Source organism: Myotis lucifugus, unplaced genomic scaffold, assembly GCF_000147115.1.
Source record: "Myotis lucifugus unplaced genomic scaffold, Myoluc2.0 scaffold_219, whole genome shotgun sequence".
Lineage (NCBI taxonomy): Eukaryota > Metazoa > Chordata > Mammalia > Chiroptera > Vespertilionidae > Myotis > Myotis lucifugus.
Genome location: NW_005871267.1, coordinates 470,186 through 496,275, shown reverse-complemented (window position 1 = coordinate 496,275; position 26,090 = coordinate 470,186). Strand labels below are relative to the sequence as shown.

Here is a 26,090-nt window from a genome sequence, read left to right as displayed (position 1 = left end):
CATCTGGAAAATATTGGTTCACTAGGTTTTACAAATCTTCTAAATATTGATACATTTCATGATACAGTGTTTTTAATATTTGGTATCACCACCAGTCTTATCAGAAAATTCTTTGGGTTGGGGAAGCTGTCAAGTTCATAGTAACAGATACAAATTTTTCAAAATTCTACTTTCTACTTAAAAGTTTATTTATTTTTATCTTTGGCAACAAAAACGTGAGTTCTTTGTTCTTTTTTGAGAAAGTATTTGACAAATGCCAGCATAACCATAGTTTGTCAGTCTTTCTTTCAAGTAAACATGGTGCATCGTGACAGTTGTGGCTTTTTAAGCTCCCAACTCAGTTTTTCTCAAAGTATGATTGATTGTACTTGGATATGCAGCACAACTACTTTATGTATACATCCCATTTCATCACATTAAATGCTCAAAAGATGGATACTCAAGACTTAATAAAATTAATAATGTTTTACTACTTTGTCAGGGACATTCTTAAGTGACAGTAGCTTGTTACTGAGGGCATAGCAGTGATCACTAGTAGTTTGGTGCTGCCTCCATGCTAAGGGGCCAGTTGCCTTACCCATAGTTACTTTTGCACCATCATTAAAAATCTCAACAAGTAAAAACAGCACATGATTATCTTAGTGTTACTGCTTTGACCTCACAGATCACAAATGGACTTGGGGTCTACAGGACTTGAAGCATCGCTCAGTGAAACCTATCAGCAATAGGAAAGTAGAAGCTTTCATATTATCATATAGTTAATGAAAATATAAATAATAGGACCCTGAACGTTTAGGGTATCTTTAAGTATGTATTATTCTGATCCCTATAATTATATACGTGAATTCAAACAGGCTGTTGGAGGTACACTTTTTTCTTAATTTTTTTATAAGGGAAAAAACTAAGTGTATTATAATTCAATTTAATCACTTGATTTGTAATGAAATAGGTTGAGCTGTACATCAAATTTAAAGAACTTTAGCAGTTACAGAAATGTCAGTGATAGGCATTTATGTATTGAAAGTGAATGACTATTGTACTTAGATCAATAAGCATTGGTTCACTTGCTACCTCAATATTTGAACATCAGGGAAATTCAATTAGAGGGTATCCCATCATTCTGGATTATAATATCTAAAATGTGATAGAACATTTGCTGAGAGATACCCACTCATACCCACACCTAATTAATGAAAATAAAAGTCCAGCATGTAGAACTATTTTAACTTCCTTCTCTATTCTACACCTTTGTGCTTGCTTATTATTAACCTCTTGCATTGGTACATCTGGTATGATGAGCCAATATTGATGCAGTATTATGAACTGTAGTTCATAGTTTACCTCAGGGCTCACTGTTTGTGTTGTACATCCTATGGATTGTTTGGTATTTTTAAAAATGTATTGTTCAATTACAGTTGATATACAGTATTACATTAGTTTCAAGTGTACAATGTAATGACTAGACATTTTTATAACTTATGAAGTGGTCACCACAATAAGTCTGATACCTACCTGGCACCATATACATAGTTACTACATTATTATTGACTATTTTCCTATGTTATACTTTACATCCCTGTAATTATTTTGTAACTGAAAATTTGTACTTCTTAATCCCTTTCACCTTTTTCTCTCATCTCTATACCCCCTTCCATCTGGCAACCATCAGTTTGTTCTCTGTTATCTGTGAGTTTGTGTCTTTTGTTTGTTCATTTATTTATTTAGATTCCATATATAAGTGAAATCATACATATTAGTTTTTCTGTGTCTGACCTACTTCACTTAGCATAATACCCTCTTGGTTCTTCCATCTTGTCACAAATGACAACATTTCATTCCTTTTATATGGCTGAGTAGTACATTCTGTGGATTTTGACAAATGTATGGTAACATTACAGATATGCATGATTACAGTATCATACAGAATACTTTCACTACCCTAAAAATCCCTTGTGTTCCGCCTATTTACCCTTTCCTCACTACTCTGAGCCCCTGACAACCACTGATCTTTTTACATAGTTTTATTTTTGCCAGAATGTTTTATAGTTGGAATCACACAGCATGTAGCCTTTCAGAAGGGCTGCTTTCACTTAATAATATGCATTAAAATTTCCTCCATGTCTCAATGTGGCATGATAGCACATTTCACTGAATAATTCCATTGTATGGATGTACCACAGTTTGTTTATCCATTCACCTGTTGACGGGCACATTGTTTCCAAGTGGTGGCAATTGTGAATAAAGCTGCTGTAAACATCCATGTGTAGATATTCCTATGGACCTACATTTTCAACTCATTTACTAGGTAAATACCAAGGAGCTCTGAGCTTGCTTTTACTACTGAGCATCTCTACATCAGAGGGGGATGTGATCCATTTTTTATGCAGTACATTTTATCTTGTGTGTTCTTAACTGCAATTGCTTCTTCTGGCTCTATCCTTACAAGCTGTCTTTCCTTAACTTGTAACCATACCCAATGCCTTTTCTCACTTGAGTTGGCATGTCCCATTAGCCACTATTCTAAATATTTTTGTTCAAGTTTCCTGTAACCCTACAAAGCATTGTACTCAGGCTCTTGCACCCATTAATCCAGTGCAATTGCTCTCACTAAAGTTAGTGATAATTTCCTAGTTGCCAGAATGCTCTTCAATTCGTCTGTATTAACCTGGTATTGCTATGTGATTTATCACCAACCATTGATGACTCACACTTTCAGAAAGTTCTCTAGTTGGCTTCTGTGCTAGCACTATTCTGGCCTTTGTCTTTTTAATATTGCTTTCCTCTTTTTCCATTTCTCATGTAAGTATTGATGTTTCTAAAGGTTCCACCCTCAAACTACCTTCATTTCACTTATGCGTCAGGAAGTCTCTTTCCCATAAGTTCAGCCTAATCTGTAGGCAGAAATGCCAAAACCTTTATTTCCAGTGCAGTTTTTTCCAAAGCCTATGGCCCAAATTTTCATCACTTTATTAAACATTTTCATCAGGGTGTCTTTAAGACACCTCAGACTCAATATGTCTAAAACTAAATGATTGAGAGGTAGCATAAGTGAATTTGGGGGGTGAATGTAGAACTATTGTTTTCTCCGTTGTGGTTGTGGTTACATTAGCAACACCTCAGAATAGAATAGTTTCCCCTCCTGCTACATGGTTGTAGCACTGGAAGAAAATCATAGTCATTTTCCCTTCTCACCAATCCCTGTATTTCTCTATATTTATTCTGAGACTGAGACTTCCAGATAAGATTTGATAGAGTGTAGAGGGGTAGACTAGCAGTGGTCCATTGTATTCCAAATCTATCTAGTGTTCATTCACTAAAACTATTATGTACAGCCGTACCGGAACAATCTTCAGATTTGTGGGTACTGAGGATGATTTTCCCAGTACTCTATCATATGCTCAGAGTGACAGAGAACCAAGTAGTAGATATAAAAGCACATCTCTAGTGCCTTGCCAGATAAATGCTTGCTAGAAGACTGGAAATTGGACTAAGAGTGAACATTAACCTTTCCACCTGACAAAGAGAATCATTGTATCAACACAGCACAGAGTGTGCCTGAGAACAATCTCACAGCCATTTTTGTTGAAGGTTAAATCCTGGAACTGTCCCTCTTGCTCTAGGATAGTAAAAAGTACCAGTGAACTATTTTCGCAAAAGGTATAGGAAACATTGCCCTAAAGACTCAAGAGGGAAAAAAATGCCTGTGAAAAATGTGTCATTAAAGGAAACAGAAGAATATTATATAAAACACTTGCTTTGCAGTCTATGGAAAAGAAATAGGAAATTATGAGGAGAGAACAATTTGAGATGAAAGGGAGTTGGCTAAGATGAGGATAAATTGCTAGTAAAGTAAAAATATCAAGTCAGAAATAAAATCTACATAGAAAGGGGTAAGGAGCAGAATTAACAGTATAGAAACTCTCATCAATGACATATAGGTTAAACCTAAGACGTTCTAGTGTAGAGAAGAAAAAAAGTTCTGAGGGAAAGGATAATACATAAAGGAATCTAAATGAAGACCCTATTTCACAAATTCCTGGGAGTGAAATATAGGACAAATCTAAAGAAAGAAAATTACATAACTTTAATGAGAGACGTAAAAGAATATTTGAATAAGAAACGTAATATTTTTGGATGGACTTTACATATGGAGATGGGAATTCAAAGGTATGATAGAAGAAAATACTGAGTTGTCAAACACTTTATGCAGATTAAAGAGGCACACATCACAATAAGTTGATGAAAAAGATTTGCAAATAGACATGCAAAGGAAATATTTTCCTAATTACAAGAATAAAGAAAAAGTTATCTAACCGTTTCTTTAGAACTATAAAAATTAACATTAGGTGCCATATCAATATAACATTAATGTCAAAAGAGAAAAATTAAACCATAATTTCAATAGATTCTAAAAAGGCATATGAAAAATTCAATGTCCATATGAGCATATGTCCTTTACATAACAAAGAATATTTTAAACCAACAGTCAGCATACTTACAGTAAAGCACTAGGGATAGTCTCTGTAATAAAGAACGAAACAAAAATATTTTTACGAACTTTATCCTAGTGTTTTGAACAGTGTAACAAGACACGAAAGTAAAACAAATATACTATTGATAAGGAAAAGACATTGCTTGAACATAACACGATTAGATGTATATATATTTATATAAACTAAGTTTCTGATTTAATCAAGGATACAGAAGTTAAGAGGAAGGATATGAATTCATTGCGAGCAGAAATAGGTGCAGCATATATTTCCACAGTTTTCTCGTGTTCTCTTTTCTCTATGTGGGGTTGAGGTGGAACCTGGTAGACTAGAGAAAGAAGCTTATTTTGCCTCTGCCCTTTTACACGGGGCTTACACCTACATTGCAGAAGAAAGTACACTGATAAATCTACCTAACATAATATTTATAAGCATTCTCTTGTTTCTGAAAATAAACAGCAAGACCACATCCTTCTCAGGGCAGGGGGATAAAGCAGAGTTGGTGCCCAGGAATTCCCAAACAATATCTCTTCCTCTAGCTCTGTAATGTCCCAGGAGGCTCCTTTTCCACAAGTATCTAAGAGAATCTTACTGTTTTGGAATTAGTAAAAGGTCTCAGAAAAACACTCACTGTACACCATCAATAATTATTTAAACAGTATAATGAAGGAGCAGTCCACTTACGCTAGCAAACACAATTAAGTTCCTAGGCATAATCATAAGAAAAACATAGCTTGCTATGTACAAGAATAAACTTTATTGTGAAATAGAAAAGAAAACATGAAGCATAGAGACACAGCATGTTTCTGGAGGGTAGTAAATAGTATGAGAAGTTATTCTTCTGAAATTGTTTGAAGAACAAAACAATCCTAAAGTTCATTTGTAAGAACAGATACTATAGGAGAATAAATAAAATTTGAAAACAGAGAAAATCAAAAGGCTTGCCCCCAGATATAAAAAGTTATCACAAAGTTACAATAAGTAGAACAATGTAGTCCTGACATGAGAATGACAACCAGATCAGTAGGAAGATGGTGCTAACAGAAAATCGTAGCAAATACACGGAATTAACATATGATAAAGGGTGCATGGAAAATCAACAGAATGACTAGACTATCCAATGATTGGGTGTGGGGAAACTGATGAACTGCTTTGAAAAAATCAACCTCTGTGTAAACCCAAATATTGTTGGTTTTCTCCTGTGTACTTTTGCAATTTTTTTTTATAATCATGGAGAAAAGTTGTAAGCAATATTCCTAGGCTCTCCCACAGAAGCCCACCTAGGGAGGAGTTATAGCACTGAATAAAGTTCTAGAGGAGGTCTGAGCTCTAGTTCCGATTCTGCCTCTATCTAGTTGTGTGACCTTGGATAAGTTATGTCATCATTGTGTCATTTTTCTTAATTTTAAGATGAGATCTTTGAATTTAATTTTCTCCAATTTCGCATCCAAGTCTAAAATTTCATGTTCTGAGGTATAATAATATAGTAGTATTCAAGACAAATCTCACTACCATGAAGAACTACATCTCCCAAGGATAATAGAATGAAATCTGGAGTCAGAGTGCCTGGGTCCCAACCTTGGTTTTAATGCTAGCTGTGTGATTTTAGGGAAGTTTTGCATCCTTCTCTCTATCTGTTTCCTCAACCAAAAATAAATGGAGGGTCATGCCCTGGCTGCTGTGTTCCATGGTTAGAGCGTAGGCCAGTGATGGCGAACCTTTTGAGCTCGGCATGTCAGCATTTTGAAAAACCCTAACTTAACTCTGGTGCCGTGTCACATATAGAAATTTTTTGATATTTGCAACCATAGTAAAACAAAGACTTAAATTTTTGATATTTATTTTATATATTTAAATGCCATTTAACAAAGAAAAATCAACCAAAAAAATGAGTTTGTGTGTCACCTCTGACACGTGTCATAGGTTCGCCATCACTGGCATAGGCCAATGCACCAAAGGGTCTCAGGTTTGATTCCTGGTCAAGGGCATGTACCTTGGTTGCAGATTCAATCATTGGCCCTGGTCGGCGCTCGTGGGAGGCAATCATTGTGTCTCTCTCATCTCTCTCTCTCTCTCTCTCTCTCTCTCTCTCTCTCTCTCTCTCTCCCCTCCCTCAAAAAATAAATGAATAAAAATAAACTGAGAGTCATGATACTACATAGTAGGCTTGTTGTGAGAAATAAAGCAATACACATAAGTGCATAAACCGAGCCTGGCATATACTTACTCAGTACATTGTTTTAAATTTGAGAGGCCAGGAGCATAATTCTACCACCACCTACCCATCCTCTCAAGCACAATGAAGTCAAGGCCTTCTTCTTGACTTTTCGAAGGAGATTCTGATCCACATTGGTAGGAGGTTATTCTGTGATTAGAAAAAAAAAGAAAAAAGTCCAGGTGATTCTGATCCTCTGTCCTTTTATTCCTAATCCTCAAGAGACACTATCAGGGTCTTTGAGATAGAGTAGCCATTCCCAAGCTCTATAGCAGGTGACTAATCTTGGACATTAGCACATTCAAGACATAAAAATACAGAGGTAAAAAAATTATATTTCAATTTATTTGATAGTTAAATTTATTTATTTATTGATTGATTGATTAAGTTATTACATGTGTCCTTATCCCCACATTACCCCCCATCTCCCCCACTCATGCCCTCACCCCCCTGTTGTCTGTGTCCATTGGTTACGCCTATATGCTAGCATATAAGTCCTTTGGTTAAATTTAGATGCAAAGGGGATGGATTTGATTTTTTTGCTCAACGTATCAATATTTTCAGAAGTTTTTTCTTAATATAATTTGAGAAGTACCAGACAAAGTTTAAGTGCATTTTAACACTTACAAATTAAATTATCTGTTAGTACTTGATATTGGTAGTCAAATCAAAGTTGAATTCTTTTGAAGTATTAGTTCATTTTCCAATTATGTTCTAATGATTTTTAAAAATATTAATAAATTGCTATGATCAATTCTTTTATATTTTCCAATTAGTCATAGGCCCTCTAAATCTGCTATTGTCATTTAGTTTTATTACTGCTTTATTTTGTACACTTTAGTACTTCAATAAGACGTTTCCTTTAAACAAGAATGTGTACTAAAAATTTCCCCTAAATTCTAAAAAAAGGAGCTAGTTACAAATCTTTCAGTAACTAACATATAGGTTAAAAGTTTCTCCATGTTAAGTACCATCTTTGCTTTATTTCAACTGAAAGCAAAGTTCAAATTCACCCATGGATGCTAATAATAGGTCTTATTTTTCTTTCATCCCTTACCAAGCATCTTCCATTTTTCCTGAAATACTCCGGCTGCTTTTAATATGTCTTCACCGATGCTCAGAGTTGACAGTTTGGGTCATGGAATGGGTCGTGTTTTATAGAGAACATGTCCACAGCCATAGTAAACCTTGATCCAAGAGCAATGGGAAATAGTGGGGACCATCTCTCTTATTATTGCCTGTCTCGTCAAACAGATGATATTATGGACCAGGCTGGGTTAGTGGGAAATTAGGCTTATATATTTGATATAAGAAAGAGTAGACATAGTTTTCTAAATTGATGTGGAAAATCCTAAATCAGGGGCAGCAGAAAGGGAAATGAAATTTTTATGGCTACTGGGATTCTGGCGAGAGTAGCAATTTCACAGATAATTTTGTATGTAACATGTTTTGAAGAAAAGGAAAAAGAAGTTTGGTGTACATATTGAACAATCCACCTATAGATGTTTTTTCTCTTGCTCTCTCTAATTGTCAAATTGATAATTAAACTTAGGTAAACAGGGGTTGATTTTGATTGTTTTTACAGCATATCTCTTCATTTTCCCTAAATAAGTTTGGAAAGTGAAGATTTATTTGAAATAACAATAGAAGCTTTGGATTAGATGCCAGTAAATCTGGGAAATGGGGATTTGTTGAATGACCAGAGAAGTCACTGAGGCAACTAATTTATAAAATTAGAATAATTAGCAATTTCTTCTATTTATAGTATTCATTTCCTAGATTTGGAGAAATGAACCTATTATATTCAGGAATTGTTTTGTATACTAGATTCTGATATTAAATTAATTTCAGTTTCTTTTAGTGGTCCCTACACTCACTTTGAAAGAGTTGTGAAGGCTCTCCTGATCAATGCTTTAGATGAATCATTCCTGGGAACATTATATGGTAAGTTAATAATATGAATGCAACAATTTTTTTTCTAATTTTTAAACAACTATATATATTGTATAAAAAAACACAGGAGACCCATCCGTAGGGCCCTCCAGTTATTGTTCCCTCTAAAATCAACTGTACAAAAGTCCATTCAAAAACTTGTTTATTATTTGAAATGTGGACAGGACAAAAGAAACAATGTGACAGCTCCCTGATCTTAGAGCATTCACTGTGAATTTGAAGATATAGGATATGTACTCTTAAAATAGCAGAGTAGTTCAACACTCATGTGTGGTCCCAGCCTCTGTAGGCTCCTTGAATTTCACCAAAAGTGATGCTGATTTAAGCTTCTGTGCCTTTGCTCATGCTGATCCTCCCTAGAATATAATCCCTTTCTACCCTAGATTGTCCAGGTGGGTATGAAATCATTTTCACTATTAAAGCTATCTATGACCTACTCAAATAGTACTTTTCACTCCCTCAGTTGTGCTGTCATTATACTGAGTATGGTGGTACTGATGTGTGTGTACTTTTCATACTTGTATTGAAAATTTATTTTGCCTTTCTCCCTTTCAATACCATGAGAAGAAGCATACCTTATGTTTATATACTTATCTCTTGCATCTAGCACACTATATAAAGACTATAAATATGTTCTGTTGAATGATCTATCTGCATGCCAAAATAAGGTTTCATTCATAGCTTGTTGAACAAGTATTTGTTGAGAGCCGACTAAGGGCCAGGCGTTATTTGAGAGCTGGAGATATGGCAGTGACTATGACATGAGCTTCCTGCCTTCATGTTGCATAAAGTCTAATGGAAGAGACAGACAATGAGTAAACAAATATATAACATAATATTTGTTCTTGGAGGGAAAAGGATAAAGATACGAGAGTGATAAAGAAAAAGAAAGTCTAAGTTAAGTTAGATTGGTCAAAGAAGATGTCTCAAGAGGTGACTTTTGGACAAAAAGCTGCAGTGAGGGAGGACACAGCAGAGAGCACAGCAGTTAAAGACCCTTAGGAAAGACTCCGTTTGATGTGTTCAAGGAACAATTAGAAGGACTGGGTGGTTCTTTCCTTTCCCTAATGCTCTGATGGAATGATGTTTTTCACATCATTAACATTTTATTTTAATTTAAAATGCTTCTAACCAACTAACCTAGAGCTATGGAAAGAAATCCTTAAGTATTCAGTTATTTAAATATTTCACAGGGGCAAAGTGATTGTTGTTGTTGTTGTGTTGTTTTTGTGGTTATTCCCCTGAACAGATCACACCAGGCAGAAATCATATGTACGAGAAATGCTGACATCTCTTGATAATTTGGACAACCGCGTTGTTCAGCCTCGTCTGGAGAACTTATTCTCTAGGAGTCGTTGGAAAGAGCAGTATAAGGTACACAGGTTTGTTTTTGAATCTCTGGAGGGTGGGGGAGAGTGGGAGACCTCTCAAGATTTCAGTGTTCTGTTGGGCTGAGCAGTCTTCTCAGTTATTAGCATTTTTCTTTCTTAAATAATCAGCTGCTTGTTTCTGACCACTTCTAAAGGCTATTATTGTTTTAATTATTCACTTACCTTATCTATTCAATAATTAAGTGGCTCTAAATGATGAATAACTTTAGAACATCTTTAGTGCTTATCCCATGTATTAAAAAGAGGAGGTTGTCATCCTGGCCAATGTGGCTCAGTTGGTTGTAGTGTCATCCCTTACAACAAAAAGTTGTGGGTTTGATTACCCATCAGGGCACATGCGGGGTTGCGGGTTTGGTCCTCTGTCGGGGCATGTACCAGAGCAGCTGATTGATGTCTCTCAAACATCCATGTTTCTCTCTCTCTCTCTCTCTCTCTCTCTCTCTCTCTCCCTCTCCCTCTCCCTCCCTGTCCCCCCCTCCCAAAAAAAACCCTTTTTTTAAAAATCCTCACTCGAGGATATTTTTCCATTAATATTAAGAGAGAGTGGAAGAGAGAGGGAAAGACAGAGAGAAACATCAATGTGAGAGAGACACATTGATTGGTTGCCTCCTTCACGAGCCCCAACCAGGGCAGGGCCAGGGAGGAGCTTGCAACCAAGGTACGTGCCCTTGACTAGAATCAAATCCGGGATCCTTCGGTCTGCAGGCCGGTGCTCTATCCACTGAGCAAACTGTCTAGGGCCCCCAAAAAATCTTGAACATGTCCTTGGGTGAGGATTTAAATAAATAAATAAATAGATAGATAAATAAATAAATAAACAAATAAATAAGGAGTTTGTCTCATAGGATGTTAATTGTTGTTTCAGAAAAGAAATTGTTTAAAAAGTTTAAGAAACAATGGGTTTAACTTAACTGGAGGACTTTTCAATGACATTAATGTGATAATTTATACTGTAAATCCTCAAGAGAGCCATGTAGTATGTCAAACTTTCCATATTGTGTTTTACTCTGAGACTCCTTTATTGTGGAGTACTTATACCTCCTAGGATAATTGGTTTCCATAATGCAATTTGGGGATTACAGCCTAGGTTGTCTTTAACATCCTCCACCTCAAGATTTTGTAATTCTACCAATTTGAGTAAAGCATCTTTTTAATTTATAAGATTTATGGATTCCTTGTTATCCTCTAGATTTCTTTATGATCTCTAATAGTAGAGAGTGCACTAATGAATTTTAAGGTTTCTTTTCTCTCTCTACTTCTAACATTCTATCTCTAATAATTGTTAGCAAGAGGAAAATGGCAAGATAAGTGAGGTTCAAGTTCCCTAACATCCTCCTAGCACTGAAATCATTAGCTACTCGACCTCATTTATGTCAGGAGATTTGGCTTCTCTCAAGGCCTGTTCAGCCTTAAATTACCTAATGATAAATTAGACACAGATGGTTTCAGTTAAAAGACAGTTATAGGAAGAAGACTTTAATTGAGTTTAGGGTATCTTTTTGACTTTCAGTATTTTTAACCTCTCTAAACTCCAGTTTCTTCCTCAGATCCAGAAAATATTTACCTACTTTAAAGGGAAATATTTACTTACTGGAAGGTAAAGCAGGTAGTACAACTCTTAGAACATGATGTAAATATTTATTCTTTAATAGAAAGAAAAACAGCATGACTATTTGTTCATTTAATTTTGCCAAATAATTTACATGCAAAGTAAAGTTTCTTATTCTACCTTCAAAGTTAACCCCCTGAGGAAGGCACTATTATTTCTTCCATTAGAGATGAGGAAACTGACTCAGAAAAATTGAGTAACATAAGGTTATACATCGAATAATGAGCCAAACCAATAAATATGTAAACCTAGAAACCTCATGTTTCCAGGGTTTCTCTGACTCCAAAGCCCATACCCCTGTGCTGTATTATGCCTGACCCCATATGGTAGGTTATGCTCCATTTGGGTAACCCAGTGTTTGAAATAAGTATAAGATACAAAAAAGAGTGCCTTAAAAATGTAGAGACACAGATGATTCTGTATGATCTTGGTCAGGATAAGCTAGGTTATTCTATAAAAATCAAATAACATGACAAAGAAAATAAACCCACAACAAAATCTCAATTGCGTAATCCAAGAGTATATTTTCCACTTACCTTGGTTGTCCAGTGTGAGTCCACAGGAGTGCTCTGCTTGTCGTCCTCTCTCAGGGAACTAAGCTGATAGAGCTTTCTGCTCAGCATGTGCTTCCTGACTAACACAGAAGCAGGGAGGGAAGGTGCTTAGTCACCTATTCATTCTGCATGTCAGCCTGTGAGGGACATGTGTCATGAAGTGTCATGAAATATGAGAAATAGTGAAGGTAGACAAAAGGCCGTTTTGTTGTGAATCATCCAATGGAAAGAGAAAACTATTCGTCTGTTGGATGCTTAATTAATAGAGAATGTGAAAGTGGCTTAGTAACCCTGCTAATATGCTCCTTGTGTACAGTTCAAATATTGTGGTAAAACCTAATCTATACTACTTATTAGAACAGTAATATCTAGCGGGCCTAGAGCACAAACAAGAATACTCAAGCACAAGTAATTTCACAGCTTAATAAAGCTTATTTATGAATGCCAAACATTTTCTACTTGTTTACTTACTGCTAACTCAGCTATTCCACTGTCCACATCAACACTGACCATCTAGCAATCCTAGCTCCAAGTTGTTTATTTTCCAGTACTTTAGTAAGCAACCAAAGGAGGATTAAAATATTTCTGGAATATTTTGTGGAAAATATATAATTCACACAATGGAGACTAAATGTGATCCTGTTTTTTTTCAGTTGTTGACTAACCTAAACCTTTTATTATATTGTGAATTTTTGCTGCTCATTATTTCCTATCTTTAACTAATGAATACCTCATTAACATTAACTAGAGATGAGAGGAAGGAAAAGAAATAAAACTTGTGAAAATCACAACTTAGTCACTCATAAGTGTGAGGGATATAACTGCTTTATTTTCTAGTCTGGTTTCTTTCCATTTAATATTCCTAATTTTAAATTTATTTTTCTATTGTAAAAAATCCCTTGTCACACACTTACTGTGTGCTCAGTATTAAAGTTAGAAATACCAGTGTTTTGCTCTTACATCTCATCCTGTTATGATTCCTAAAATTAGTTTAATCTGGTTACGTTCTTTTTATGTTGTTTTTGGTGTCCTCACTCTAATCCTTTAAGGCTTAATTTACATCTTTTGTTTTCAGGAGCGGGTAGGAAGTTATTCTGATGTGAGCATCTATCCGAAGACTGCTAAAAACTGTTCCTGCCAGGCTTGCGGGTTGCATCGCCACTGTGCATATTTAGTGAGCTTATCAGGGAAGCAGTACAACCCCAGGACTATGAAAACTGATGATTTCATGCCATGGGACAAGCAGGTACTTTCCCCTCTCTCATTTCAGTTTTCAGTATTTGGGAATTTTAAATACATAAGCTTGCACAAATAACCTTAAGTTATTTTTACAAATGGAGAAAGCACTAGGTAAAGGGGAAAGGATACAAGTTTTGAATTTGAAAAATACGTCTTATAAGCAGATTCACTCCAATTCAGTAAAATACTAAAATCCATGCATATTCTCTAGGTACAGTAAGTACACTTCACCCATATAGTGAGGGGGAGTGGGAGGATGAGGATGAAAGGTTGGTAAATGGGGCAGGAGAAGCAGATGTCCCTTTTTGGGTCCAAAGGAGAATTTGACCCAAGTGGAAAATTTTATGATCTACCAAATTGACAACCCACAAGCAAATAGTAATTGAAGATGCCTGCTCATCCTAATATGAGAGTTGGAAAAAACCATGCCCCCACCTAGGCTATATCAGAAGTGTGTCAGGCTAGAGCAATTACCACATACTTAAGGTGCTGTTAATTCTGGTGGAATAGACAAAACTGAAGAAAACATTTGAAATATTTGAAGAAAAGTATTTGATCAATGATAGCAAAATAGGACAATGGGAAGAGAGAAAACGTATAGATGTAGACTACTTTTGTTTCTTTTTAAAATCTATGTAAAAGTGTTGCATTTATAAATGCAAAGCTATTGATATTGAGAGCTTCCTCTGGTGAGTCTGTATATCCGTGAAGGGTGTATGTGTGTTTTGGGGGCTAGAGATTCAAAATCGACTCTAAATACTGCCGGTCAGTTATTAAGATACAAAGATACTATTTATCTGAATTCTGCTAGGTTGGGTAATATGATTCCTCAGTATTACTGGGCAATAATTGACCAGATCCCTCTGAACAATCTGAGTGGCAAGAATCACTTAGAAAGTGTGTGTTGAGGATAATGAATTCAGAATTCCATCTTCAGTGTTTTATTTGGCAAGTAACTATAAAAACACATTTCTTAACATAGTCATATGTAAATTTCCCCATCCTTTAAAACTGATTATGACTTTATGAGATAAGACATCTAGACTCTTAATAAAAGAGATTTAATACTTTAAGGTTCATTTTCTGTTGTATAGATAAAACTATTGCTGTACAGTCCCTGTCTTTGCTGTCTACAGCTAATCTTGAAGGGGGTATGAATTAGAAAACCATTTCTGGAGTTTTGATATCCTGTGAAGGAATAAGGACTCTATAAAATAGTTGATTCAAATACCTAAAAAATAAGAGAGTTCATGAAATAAAAGCAAAGAACATTAATACACCAGTCACACAATGGAAAAATATAAGTTAAATATATTGGAAAATGATTATTCTCTATTTAAATGCATACAATTAAAACTACCTAAAGATGCCAGTCAGTAGCTCTCCAGTAGCAAAGTACTTCTAAGTCAAATGACAAAATGCAGTTCTGTCAAGGCTGCATTGAAACTAGCAATTTCATGGGAAGTAAGATTCCTAAACAAAGAAAGGATGTGCTATATCTTTTTAGATACTAGATAACAATATATAGCCAGAGTTAAAGAGTTATACATATTTGGTGCCTGTAAGTTTATTCTTGGCAAATTAATTCAATAAAAGCAAATAACATAATCATGAAGTTCATTGAAGCATTATTTATAATTAAGAATGGGAAATAATCCCAATAAAATATTAGAGTAGTGGTTTAATAAGCTAAGTACACCATTATTTTGTGATAGAAAAAAATAATATTTTGAAGGTTATGAAATAATGCTAGGTTAAAGCAAAATAATAAGCAATGTATATACTACCTTGCATCTATGTAAAAATGTGTGTATGTTTGTATGTATGCTATGTGCGAACATTAAACTAGTTATTGTGTATATGAAGCTAGTGTGGTTGAAATTCTTTAATATTACATTTTTTCAGTAACTTTTTTACTTAAGACTAAGACTCACTTATTAAAATTCTACTGAACTACAATGTCAATTCATGTATGGAAAGGAAAGGGAAAGAGGAAAAAAGGAAAGGAGGAAAAACAAACCTGTTTTTGATCAAAGGTATTAAAGAGACTGTGATCATCCCCACACCCACCCTCAGGTTATTTTGAAAAGGAATTCTCCATGTTGTGTTTCTGCTTATCGCTACATAAAATTGAGACTTCTTGGGGTTAGCTGGAATTCTCTTTTAAGGTGCAAATAATGCTTTAAAAGAATAATCTTAGTGAATTTGTTTAATGATAAAACTTTTCCTTTTAGCTAAGATTGGCTTCTTTGAAAGAAAGAATGCTTACATGGAAAGTAGACTTAATGGGAGGAGCAATGTTAGTTACAGCAGTCTTGGGTCCCATACTGAGATGAGAGGCCTTGGACCACCAGGTCATGGTGAAATCAGAGGGCATAGATGAGAAGGAACTCACCTGCAGGAAAGAGAGATGTAAAATCTGAAAGGCAGTTGGGAGAACTGTCAACAATTAATTTTCAATTTTGCCCAGAGTCTGTCCAGATTCCTGAAGGTGCTTAAGATCTGATGGGGAGAGGCAGTAATTATGACAAAAAGCAATGAATAATGTATCCATACGAAAAAGGCCAAGAGGAAGTAGAGTCCCTTGACTCAGCCTATTGCACTAACTGTTGCCAGAGGCCTAGTATCAGAAAGCAAACTCCTTTCCATCCGTCCTCTTCCTGAGCATCTTTTTGCTTTCTCCTCGGTACTTCCACAAGGAGCTGGCTCCTCCTACGTAAATAGAGCCTAGAGCAGTGATGGCGAACCTATGACACGCGTGTCAGAGGTGACACGCGAACTCATTTTTTTGGTTGATTTTCTTTGTTAAATGGCATTTAAATATATAAAATAAATATCAAAAACATAAATCTTTGTTTTACTATGGTTGCAAATATCAAAAAATTCCTATATGTGACACGGCACCAGAGTTAAGTTAGGTTTTTTCAAAATGCTGACAACACGCCGAGCTTGAAAGGTTCGCCATCACTGCCCTAGACTCAGTTTTCCTCAGATTTATCAGTTTATAGACTAGGCTAGCCTGCATATAACCATTTATGTCATTTTGCCTATCTGCTCTGACAACAGTCACAACAGTACTTATTTCTCTGTCTCTGGTAGGTTTTAATACTGTCTATCTTGAAATTCTGTCCTTAATGTCCAGAAACGCAGTTAGATAATTAAAAGTAGTGTCTGAATACATTTCTGGACATTTAAGGACACTATTCTAACAACATAGATTAGTTTGACTTGTTTTATGTGCCGAGCCAGCTCAGCCAAGGGTTCGAAAGCCTGAATGAGGGCGGTGAAGGATGGAGAAACGACAGACAAAGAGAATAAGCTGGGTCCAGGTGGATCTTCCTGTGCCTGGCTGAGGCCACAGAGAAATCCAGAGGCAAGCTGAGCCTTTATTTTATAGCCAGAGGTAAACAAGGTAGTGGTCGCCATAGTTACAATGTTCTTGTGTGTTTCACTTGTTTTGGCAGCACTTGCTGCATCCCCCCTAGCCCATTAAGATAAGATCTAAGGAGCCTCATAAGGTCAAGCCTAATTATGCTAAGAGGACTATGCCCTCTAAACTGGGACTTGTTTGTGACTTTGCCAACAGGTCAGTCCCAGGCTTAACCCTATAGCCGCGCCCTACAGTTTTATACTTCATATAAATGGGATCCTACAGTGGACACTGCGTTGTACTGTATACATTACTTCATACGGAGTAACAAGGTGAAAGTGCACTAAGATTAAGTACTACAGCTATTACTTACTGTTTTCTGTGAAGCCTTACTAGCAGTGGCTTAGCTCTTCCTTATGAAATGTGATCACATTTTAGAGAAAAAAAATAGGGTAGGAATATTCTAAAGGTAATTTTGGGCTTATTGACCTACATAAGTGTAAGTAGATGTTAGGAAAATAGGAATTAGAAATAGGAAGAAGTAAACTCTAATGTGTAATGTTTTCAATGGACACTTTTGTTAACATACAGGGGGAAAAATTAAATAAGGATTTTTAAACACTTTTCCTTCTCTCTTGTCCAAACTTAAAAATTCTGTACAAATAAATTCCTCTGTAGAATACAGTGTGGTGGAAATGAAAATCACATTATTATCCTAATGTATTTTATCCCAAACATCAATGAGAGGCTTCCCCAACACAGTCTACTTTGATGGTAGAAATGGAGAGACACAGGGTACCCCTAGTGGCCACTGCAACTATGGTGGTATTTTTTTACTCAAAATGAGAGGTATTGTCAAGTAAATTTTTATAATTGATGGGACTGATTTAATGATAATGTTGAAATGGGAAAGATACTTAGAGTAAGCAAACAAATGTACAACACCTGATTACGGAATTTCTAATGATCTGAAAAACAAAAAGGTTTACACAGAATATGAACAGAAATCTGAACATTAGAAAAGCTTGTAAGCTGTCCCAAATACCATCTTCACAGGGTGATGCATCAAACCTGACAGTTGCCAATTATCATATTTAACTTTTAATTATTTTTGCCACTATACTCTCAGATTATTTACTGAACTCATCACCTCTGTGATCCCTTGCAATGTGGCTTCAGAAAAAGGGTGCAATTCTTTGTCAAATAGAATACAAGTTACATAGATCATTATTGTTACTATATCACTGTACTGAATCATTATTGTTACTATATCACTGTACTGAACCCTTGAAAGTATAACCCTTTAGTGAATTTATGCACAGAGTTAAATACATAAGTTAGCAAGGTTACTCCATGAAAATAAGGTTAATCATGTTAGAATGCCTGGAGCCCTTTCTGTTTCATGTCCTACAGTGAGTGAAATAATGTGGGTACAGTTATATTTAATTAGCCCAGTGCAGTGACACTTTCCTCATTTTAGCTATAGGTGTGGATAACAAAGTGTATATTCAGAATATTCTGAAAGGGAAATGTTTTTGTTGATTGATTTCACAAGAAGAGTATTATTAATTATAAAATCCTAGAAGCCCATTAAACATAAATATTGAAATCCTTGCAGTTTGCTAACAATAAAATCTATAATAATACAAGCATAATATGCTAATTAGACCAGACATCCTTCCAGACGACCTTCTGGACGAAGCCAGGGATGTGAGGGAAGCCCGGGTCCCAGGTGCCAGAGGGAAGCTGGTGCCAGCAGCTGGGGAAAAGAAAGCCTACTTTTGCACAAATTTTGTGCATCGGGCCTCTAATATTAATATAATCAGTTCAGACTCATTAATTAAAGACATAGATATGACTAAACAGTTATTTTTTACTCTACAAAATTTTTTAGAAGAAAGTGTTAAGTAAAAAACTGCCAGTACTTAGTACTGGTATGAGAGTTTGTTTTAGTTTCACATGTTGCTTATAAACTAGATAATTATTGTAATCCAGGCATTCTAAACGCAGTAACTGTGTACGTACAGCAGCCTGCATGCTTTTCTTGATAGGTGTTCCTATCATCTATCTTACTAGCCGTTTTTCTCCTCCTTCCCAAACGCTTTTTTTTAAAGACTTAGTTTAAGCTTCACCTACTTGAGGACCCTTCTCCCCTCTAGATTGAGTTAATTGTCCTGCCTTTGTGTCTTGATAGAATCTTGTGCTTAGTATTTGATAAATTGTTTTGTAATCATTTGTTTTACTCCCAAGCTCTCCTATAAGCTCTCCTAATACAGGTAGGGCATCTTTCACTTATGAATCTCCAGTGCTCAGCCCAATACTTGGAACATAGCAAGTGCGCAGTTTTTGTTAACTGGGTTATATAAATAAGTGAAGGTAAAAGAATCATTGTATAAACATTTAAAAAATGAATAATGCATTAGATTCTACTATTAAAATCTGAAAAGCAGAAAGTGTATATTCATTGCTATATTATTCACATCGTGTGCCAAATTATGTTTATTTCTTGATTTAGGAATATTTTATTGGCAGAATTTGTGCTAACCGTACCAGAGTTTATCACAATCTGAAACATTTTAAATTCAAGCTGTATCAAGAATGTTGCTCCATAGTAAATACAGAAAAACGTGAGGATGAAGAAGTTAATGAAACAGTGGAAAGAATTTTCAATCAGTCAGAAGAAAATGGCTGGATTAAGGAGGTAAGGTGGATATAAAATAACCCTCCCATTCAGTAGCTTCTGGACCTAATTATGAGCAGCAAAGGGATTGCAATGATTAGAAGGCAGCGAAATTTAAAAGGGAATCTCTCCTTCTCTCCCCGTGTTTGCATTTTCTCTTTTTTCACCCACTTCTATCATGCTTACCATTGTCCTACCCTGAATAGGTAAGGCAGTCATTCAGCTCGGCAGGTAACTTTCAATCAGCAATAACACTATCCCTCAATGGAGGCTTCCTGTCCTTTCCCTTTTATAGATGTGCCATTGCTGACGTGTGTATGTATGTATATACATATATATATATATAAAGTCCCCTTGTTTTCTTTGCCAAAGTACAGGACTCACCTCTGCTTGTCTGCTTCCTATTCTTTAGAAAAGTTCTTGTGACCTGAGAGTGAAGAAGCCCCTGGTGCGAATGTGAGGAAAGGATCCTGGCTGCCTGGTCTATTGCCGCCCACATCCTCTTCTTGAGGACATGGGACTTAGCAGTGAGCACTGCCCCTGAAGACTGAGGGGAATGCAGAGCTTTTAGGCCAGGGCACTGATTTTGTTCGCCCCACATCCTGTTGATCACGAAATTTGGTACCAGGGATCGAGTGGAGGTTCTGAAGAGTGCACTGGATTCCTGGAGGTCTGCTGGCAGCTCTAAGCTCTGGTCTGCTCCCAGAGCTTCTAGACTTGTTTATGGTACACACAAAGGATGCTCATAGGATTGAAATCTTTAAGACAGGTCTAGTCACATGAATGTGGAAGAGAGAACACATAGGAGATTTTCAGGCAGCTCAGATCAACAGTATATTTAATCTTTTTTTTTTAAAAAAAAGGCCTGACTTGAGATCCATTGCCGGAGTTATTTCTGTCGTAGGGGAATTTGTGAAAGAGGAAAAGGAAAAAGAAGAGAGCTCAGAGAACAAACTTATGAGCAAAAGGAAAAAGAGAACAAGAAAACAGGAACTTCTTAGGACGTGTGATGCTCCATAGTCTCCAGGTCTGGAGAATGACATCAAGATGGGTTTCCCTTTTGACATATCCTCCCACTACAAACCACCGCCCAGGGAATCTCTTTGCCGGCTCCCCACATCTTGACACTTAAGTCTTGCTTCTCTCATTCGACTCTTTCCAGCTTTTTATCTTTTACGTTGCTTCTGCTTCTCTCGCTCCCATTGCTTTCCTCCCTGTCTTCTGTGCTTTCCAATTTGCCGTAGGGAGGAGCCATCTCTTATCCAGTAAGTCCTGTCTTCGTTTTCCTAGATGACATTAAAGTCTTAAGTGCTTTTATTGATGCAGTTAAGTGTTGCCAGCCCTTCAGTGGAGTTGAAAGATCTATTGGGACAGCACATTTTTAAAGAATTGTGTACTAGGTGTCGAAAAAAATCACTGTGCCTGTATCATATATATTATATAATTATATATTTGGGAAGAACAATAACATTTTTGCAGAAAAAAACTAAAACTATTTTAAAATTAAATACCTTGGAGAAAGCTTAACAGGGTTTGTAACAAAAGAAGGGACCTAGAATATTCTTAGAAAAAGAAAGCTAAGTGCCATATTCTGCTTAAAGAATAATACTCAGTGTTGGGCATGGATGGAATTTCAAAATCATACACCTTTAGAACAATGTGCACTTTTTTTCACATAAACTATCAAAGAGGCTCATTTTATTTTTGAGATTCCCTCCAACTTTAAAATATTTGTCCATAGACTATCTCAAAAGATTTCTCCTGGAAACTAAAGCAGTTCATAGCCAACATAAACTGATTTTGTTCGCCCCACATCTTGTTGATCATGAAATTTGTATACAGCTTTTTGTGCTGTGCTTAAAGTCCAAATTGACACGGTGCTCTGACATTCTCAGCATCACTCTGCCCGCTCCTCAGTGTCTGTGTGTGTTTAGAGTGATGATGCCTCCTTCTTTGGCCACAATTCCAGTGCCAGGGCTCAGTGCTCCTTGAGTGGTTATATATTTGTGGCTCTTTATGCTCTTGCCTCCCAATTATTATGTCAACCCCTTTTACCTTACACAGACTATTTGTTCCTGTCACCCCTCCCCCCTTTGCTCTTTCATCATCTCAGGATATCTCAGCATTTCTTCCTCAAAACCTGCCACCTAGACTGACTATTCTTCTTGTTTTTCCTCCTAACAGTTGAACTAGGAAGATCTACTTTTAACCTAATTACATTAAAGATTAGAGCAACTTGAGTGTAAAAAAATGAATAAATTGCCCAGCTGGTGTGGCTCAGTGGTTGAGCGTTGATCTATAATCCAGAAGGTCATGGTTTGATTCTCAATCAGGGCACATGCCTGGTTGCTGGCTTGATCCCCGGTGTGGTGCATGCAGGAGGCAGCCGATCAATGATTCTCTCTCATCATTGATGTTTCTCTCTCTCTCTCTCTCTCTCTCTCTCTCTCTCTCTCTCTCTCCCCCCTCCCTTTCCCTCCCCTTCCTTTGTGAAATCAATAAAAGTATATTTTAAAAAGAGAACAAATGATAAAATTATAATAAAATCAAAATATGTAATAAATATAATAGAAATATATGTCTCATTCTAAATTTGAGTGGAAGAACGTACTATCATATGCTGTTGGCAAAAATCTAACAAATTTTTTTTGTTAAGATGAAAGTGCATATGATGATGGGGTTTCCAGGGAAGCTGAACATAGTTGGGGTGGGGTGGTGACCACTTGAACACCAGAAAGTGAAGAAAATATGTCAATACAAGTATCAAGTTTCCATTTTACAGATGTATTTTAAGTAAATTTCAAACATATTGCATAAATATTGTTACATAAATAAGAATTTTAAATTATGATTGGGTATCCTGCCCCTTCCCAAAACTCTTCTCACTTGTTCTCTTTCTTTATCCCTTTTTCACTTGAAAAGATTTTTTTGTCTTCTCCTTAAACTGATGCTTCTCAAAACATGGTCCTAAACTACCTGTCAGAATCACCTAGAAGTTGGTGAAAAATCTGTGATCCCTTGCTTCACTGCAGACCTATTAAATGTGAATCCTTTGGGGATGTTAAAACCCAGTGGTTAACAAATTAGGTGATTCTTAGCAAATTAAAAATTGAGGGCCCCTGCTTAAAAGTAAATGCTGCACTAGGTTCCCCCATTTCTTTTTTTGGTCAAACTGCTACTTCTTAGATGACACCAAACTTCCTTTTATGTTCTGAACTCTTTCTCATGCTTCTATTCCCATAATTCCATTAGTTTTCATCAGTAGGTCCATCTGGCACTGTAAAGGCTTGACATAATAAGACCAAAACTCCAAATTTTTAACAAAAATATAATAGTAGAGAGAATGAATGACCAGGCAATGCTGCCTTCTCTCTGAGTTTCACTTTCCCTTTTTTTTTCTTTTTTTCACACTGAAGCTGCACCCTGCCCCCCCCCCACCCCGTAAATCTCAGAAATAGCATACTATAATGGTTAAAAGCATGGATTCAAATATTTTCTAGCAGTAGAATTTGGGGGCAAATTTATTCACTTCTGTAAGCCTAAATTTTCTCTTCAGTAAAATGGGAACTAAATAATAATAATTAGAGTTTTGATTATGGAGATTAAATAAATAACACATGGTAAGCATTTAGTATAGGACCTAGGAATTAGTAAGTGGTCAATGAATGTTAGCTAGTATTGGTAATAAAAGCAAGGAGAGGTTTTCCTTCCTTAGTATAGCTCAGATAAACTGTAACTTTCTAAAATTTAATAAATAAGAAAAAATATAACGATAATATGAAAAGCATAAAACCAGTCAAATATTTAAAGTATAGGCTTCTAATCCTAGAGAACTTATATCTAATAGAACCTGTCTGGGTATGAGATGAAGAGAATCCCTACGTAGTCCGTAGGTTATTTCTGCTGTTCTTCTTTTCGAGTCAGAGATCTTTGTGAGTAGGGGGAAGGTTCCATGCCCCTATCTGGAACCTTCCATTTACTACAAAAGTCAGGGTCATCACCTCATTGGGAGAAGAATCAAAGTTCATAAGTAGAGTTAAGAAACCATTAGTCAGTTAATCTCCCAACTGAGGTAAGCACTGGGAACTCTATCACCTTGAAATCTCCAAATCATCCTGACTCCTCTCTCTCTCATTCGAACCTTATCTTTACTCTCCTTCTTCATTGTTGTCACTCAGATTTGGGCCCTTATTACTTAAATTGTTGCAGTAGACTACTTGCCAAACTCTTCCAGAATGGATGTTTTACTTAAAAAAAATATACCTTGGACCATGTCAATCTTCTGCCTTAACACCTTTAATAACTTTCCATGGCCTGTCATACTAGTGCTGAACTCCTTAACCTAGCGTTTCATACTTTTTATTTCCTGACCTCAACCTCTTTGGTTCAGTCTTATCTCTCTCGATTCCTCTAAAAAAACCTGATCATAGTAAAATCCCATACTTCGTCTTGTCACTGTTGTCTCCTACTGAACTCTTCCCACCAAACCTCTGCTACCAAATGGTTTTTCCCAGGACAGCTTCGATGCCATTCTTTCTGGTCACCTCAACTAACCATGCTCCCTCTTCTGAAGCCTCAGAACAGTGTCTGTCTGCTTTATGGCATTGGTTATTGGTTGTCATTGGTCTGTTGCTACTGAACTCTGTTCTCATTAGGGGTAGGAATAGCAATATTTTTGTACCTAGATCGTCATTAGCAGAGGATTTGATATATGTTATGCATTCAACAAATTTTTGAATAAATTATTGAAGTTGTTACACTTCTACAATAAATATATTAAAAATACATAGTTTGCAAGAAAGTTACGAAATTAATAATAATGCTTTATGTGAGTTAGAAATTTTGTCCCTTTTTATATTAAAATATTTTTATTCATGAGTACCATGAAATGAAATTGTTCCTGTTCCTGTTTGTAGATTGAAAAGGCCTAGCTTACCTCCATTCCTTTAAGTAAAATAACTAGTTTTTTTATTGTATACACAGAAATATGATCTACTTCAAAGATATCTCGATAATGCGGATTACTTTCAAGATGAGAAGTTTGCAATGTAACACCTTTTCTTCAGAGAAGATTTTATGAATTCCTGTAGATGTGAAGATCATGAATATTGTTTGTCTGTATCATGTGACGTATTCATATATTTTCTGTATATCTTCATGGCAAAGTATCTTGTTTAAAACATGTTCATCTTAATTTCCATGAAGTGGTACTCTACAGTCTAATAAACTTTTATTTGCTATACATAGAAAACATAAGCCTAATCACTTTTAAATGTATTTTGAAGTTAATATCTTTATAACAGATGATTATCAATCAAGTGAATAAATGTTCATGTCCTGTCAATTTAATAGAAAAATACTGTATTTTTAAAATGTACTTAGACCAACATCAACATGTATGTATTGCTAATATCGACATGTATATATTGCTGATGAACATTAACATGTATGTATTGCTGAATCCCTGCCCAGATGTGTTTGTTATCCTATTTTCACTAATTTATTTTTTACTGCTATCATGTAAATCAGTTGGCCATGGAATAGACCTCAGTGTTTCATTCAGTTCAATGCCCTTGCCTCAGAATCAGACTATAGTAATTTTTTCTTTTTCTAAAGTTTCCCTTAGAAATAAATTTCAGGCCTCCAGAGTTTTAATCTTCATATTCAGGAATAATTTCATAATATGTATTTTCATGCTTCGCAATGTTTTCCTTTTTTCTGTTCAATTTTGTCTATGTGTTAATAATTAAGATGTATTTTATTGCTTTTTAACAATAATTTTATAATATAACTATTTCTGTTAGGATCAGAAGATCTCAGAGAGATAGATTCAGCCAAATATATTTTAAAAGTATACTTTGGCATCTGCATTGCTTTGCACATCTAAATGTTTCCATAATTTAATAAAAGTAAAATGGTTTCAGAGTGAACAAATGGACTGTCTATCTGTTTCTTTAATTCCTAAAAGTGATGTTCCAGCAAGTTCTATTTTACTGCAATTTTAGATACTTGTTTCTTCAAATGTTGGTTGAACCTGGCTTCATTATGTGGTTCATTTCATGGACTTCAATGTAGCTGCATACATAAAATGCTACATGTTATTTAGTCCTTTCATCAAGATTACTTAATATTTTCTGCAATTTTTTGAAATTATTCCTATTATTGTAAACAAAACAGGTAGCAAAAGCCCACAAAGTGGTGAAAATACCAATGCTGATGTCTCATGTGAGGAGTCCAGACCTTATTGCTGATGTGTGAGGTCATTGCAAATGAGCAAGCTTCTTCGGTAGGTGTTTGGAGAGAGAATACAAGAGGCTTTTAGTGCCTGATACAGCCAACATGACAAAGACGACAGGCTGTTAGGAAATAAGAATTAGTATAGATTAGGGAGCCAAAAGCAAGAATCTATAGAAAACCAGAAATGTTGAAAAATAGAATTAACTTTTATAGGTATTATGACATACTATATTATTGTTATCATCATCATTGATATCATTCTTCAATATAACACTAAAAAGAAATAGTTTGTAAACTTAAAAATCTCACATGCCTGTGAACTTTTCAGATTTGGGCATTTATTACTGTAGTG

General features: G+C 35.7%; 1 protein-coding gene across 3 annotated transcripts in view; it reads left to right on the top strand.

Annotated features, from left to right (window-relative positions):
• The window catches only part of CCDC82 (coiled-coil domain containing 82), a 34,456-nt gene extending 9,025 nt beyond the window's left edge, over window positions 1-25,431 (top strand). For 2 of the 3 annotated variants that reach the window (XM_006098087.3, XM_023761842.1), the window contains 5 exons: window positions 8,557-8,649; window positions 9,908-10,032; window positions 13,288-13,458; window positions 19,337-19,522; window positions 24,485-25,431. In XM_006098087.3, the coding sequence (XP_006098149.1) occupies window positions 8,557-8,649; window positions 9,908-10,032; window positions 13,288-13,458; window positions 19,337-19,522; window positions 24,485-24,553 (644 nt within the window). In that variant the 3' untranslated portion in view covers window positions 24,554-25,431. Of the gene's footprint in view, window positions 1-8,556; window positions 8,650-9,907; window positions 10,033-13,287; window positions 13,459-19,336; window positions 19,523-24,484 lie in introns of those variants that run through there. The other variant, XR_002831504.1, reaches the window with a different exon arrangement.
• The last annotated feature ends 659 nt before the right edge of the window (window positions 25,432-26,090 follow it).